Source organism: Austrofundulus limnaeus, unplaced genomic scaffold, assembly GCF_001266775.1.
Source record: "Austrofundulus limnaeus strain Quisiro unplaced genomic scaffold, Austrofundulus_limnaeus-1.0 Scaffold1227, whole genome shotgun sequence".
Lineage (NCBI taxonomy): Eukaryota > Metazoa > Chordata > Actinopteri > Cyprinodontiformes > Rivulidae > Austrofundulus > Austrofundulus limnaeus.
In genome coordinates this window covers 100,683-102,938 of record NW_013953629.1, presented here as the reverse complement: position 1 = coordinate 102,938, position 2,256 = coordinate 100,683, and the positions used below count along the sequence as shown (strand labels likewise).

Here is a 2,256-nt window from a genome sequence, read left to right as displayed (position 1 = left end):
CAACCACTCAACTACCAACAAACAACCGCTCAACTACCAACAAACAACCACTCAACTACCAACAAACAACCGCTCAACTACCAACAAACAACCACTCAACTACCAACAAACAATCATTCAACTACCAACAAACAACCATTCAACTACCAACAAACAACCACTCAACTACCACAGGTCAGGTCCAGTTAAACAGGACATGTAGTGTCCTCGACATGTCTCTCCAGCACATAAACAGTACCGGTATGTGAAAGCCACGTCTTTAAGAAACTGGAACAAATCCATCAAACAGCTGAGATAAATCATCCTTTATTCATCATCAGAGTTTTAAAAATCACCTTGTTTGGAGCCTGTCAGACTATTTTATCATTGCTATTTTTCATCAGTTCAACTAATTAAAAGAGATAAAAATATGTTTTTTTGATGAGATTCTAATAAACTCTGTCTCCTCCATCTTTAACCAGAACAAATACTCCAACATCTAACCTGCAACGTTTTGATGTTTGGTTTTTACACTCTCTCCTTTCATTCTTTAGATTTGTGTTTGTTCTTGTCTTTTGACTTCATGTATAAAACATTTTGATTGGGGGGTGGGGGGTTCCCACACCAGCCGGTACCAGTCACTTCCTGTGACCCCGCCACCATCATCGGCGTTGCACGATAACACGCCGTCAAAGAGTTCAGTCAGCGGTTAGCCCGCCCCCTGCTAAAGGTGCTTTTTGTGGACTCTCGTCTTCACTAATGAAGAACATTTCAAGTGACGGTTGGAGGGCAGAGAGGAGAACGAGATGAGGGGGAGGGAGGAGGAAAGACGTAAGAATGGCAGAAAGACAAAAAAATTATGGAATAAAATACTTCATAGAAAGAAAAGTGACAATAAAAAAGATGCTGAAAGGAAAAACAAGAGGATAAAGAAGGAGTCTGATGGTTTGGAGAAATAAAATAAGAGTAACGTCTGAAGTCAGTGTGTTGTCTGCTGTCCACTTCTCAGTCCTCTTCAGCTTTATTGATGAACTCAGTTCCTTCAGAGACCCAGGTCAGAGCAGCTCTCCTGGGCTCCGCCCCTCAGATCCAGCTGTAATCAGCCCGGTTTACCCAGAAGGAGCAGCGTAAACTGTGCAGACAGCAGAGGCAACCCTGCAGCTGAAAAAAGTCTTTTTACTGGAGGGAAGACCATGAACTTCATGAAATAGTGACTTCAGGTCAGAAACTGGACAAATGTTTGGTATTTTGGAGGAAAGTTCTGTAGTTTGAGGAAGAAAAGATGATTTTTCTAAATAGATTTAAAATTTAAAGGTGAGAGGACCTTTACACTCAAGTAAAGGTCTGACCAGATCTACAAGGTCTATCCATGGTCTGAAGAAGGTTTACCCCTGAGGTACTCCTCTGAGGGGTCTGCAGGTGTTCAGGGTTTCAGGTTCCAGTCCTTGAAGCACCAACATGAGACATTTGTCCTGACAGGACATGGACAGGATCTTAGAGGTGACCTGGTTTGGTCTGTAAACTTGTTTGCAGATGATGTGGTTGTGTTGTTGCACCGGTGCAGGTCTCAGCTACAGTACATTGAACCATTCCTCTTTAACCATCTTTAAATGTTTTATTTTTGATTCCAGCCTCTCAGCAGGTATCCTGCGCTCTACAACGACATCTCCTTCTGGTTACCGGACACCAGAGACAGCCAGCCGGACGAACAGAGCTTCACTGACAACGATTTCTACGAGTTGGTGCGATCAGTCGGAGGAGACCTGGTGGAGAAGGTCTCCCTCGTGGACACCTTCCAACATCCGAAGTAAGAAAACCTGGACTTTAAAGTCCTGATCAGTTATCAAACTCTATCAGGATCACATGTAGGTCTGATTCAGTCCAACGCCAGTCCCTCCAGTCACTCCAGTCCTTCTAGTCCCTGTAGCCCCTCTGAGGTCCAGGACTCTGAAGGTGACTCTGCAGGGTCAGACCATCAGGGCTGGGTTGGGTTCAGTTAAAGGTCATTCTCTCTCTTGTGAAGCTGCTGGTAGTCATCAGATTTAATGAACACACACACACAGACCCACACAGAGCCCCCCCACACACACACACACACAGACCCACACACACACTCCTGTTTGCACAGTTGTTTTTGCTGTAAAAGACAATAAACAGAAACACACTCAGCTGTCCTTGGTGAACACCTCTGATCTGCAGAGCTGCTGGTGACGTCTCATTTTTAGGAAGTGTGTGTGTGTGTGTGTGTGTGTGTGTGTGTGTGTGTGTGTGTGTGTG

At 44.6% G+C, this 2,256-nt stretch overlaps 1 protein-coding gene across 1 annotated transcript in view; it reads left to right on the top strand.

Moving 5' to 3' along the window:
* The window catches only part of LOC106534633 (phenylalanine--tRNA ligase, mitochondrial), a gene marked incomplete at both ends in the record, with an annotated part of 4,358 nt that extends 2,572 nt beyond the window's left edge, over positions 1 to 1,786 (top strand). Inside the window, 1 exon segment of the mRNA XM_014031330.1 lies at positions 1,611 to 1,786. Coding sequence (XP_013886784.1) covers positions 1,611 to 1,786 — 176 coding nt within the window.
* Positions 1,787 to 2,256: the final 470 nt, after the last annotated feature.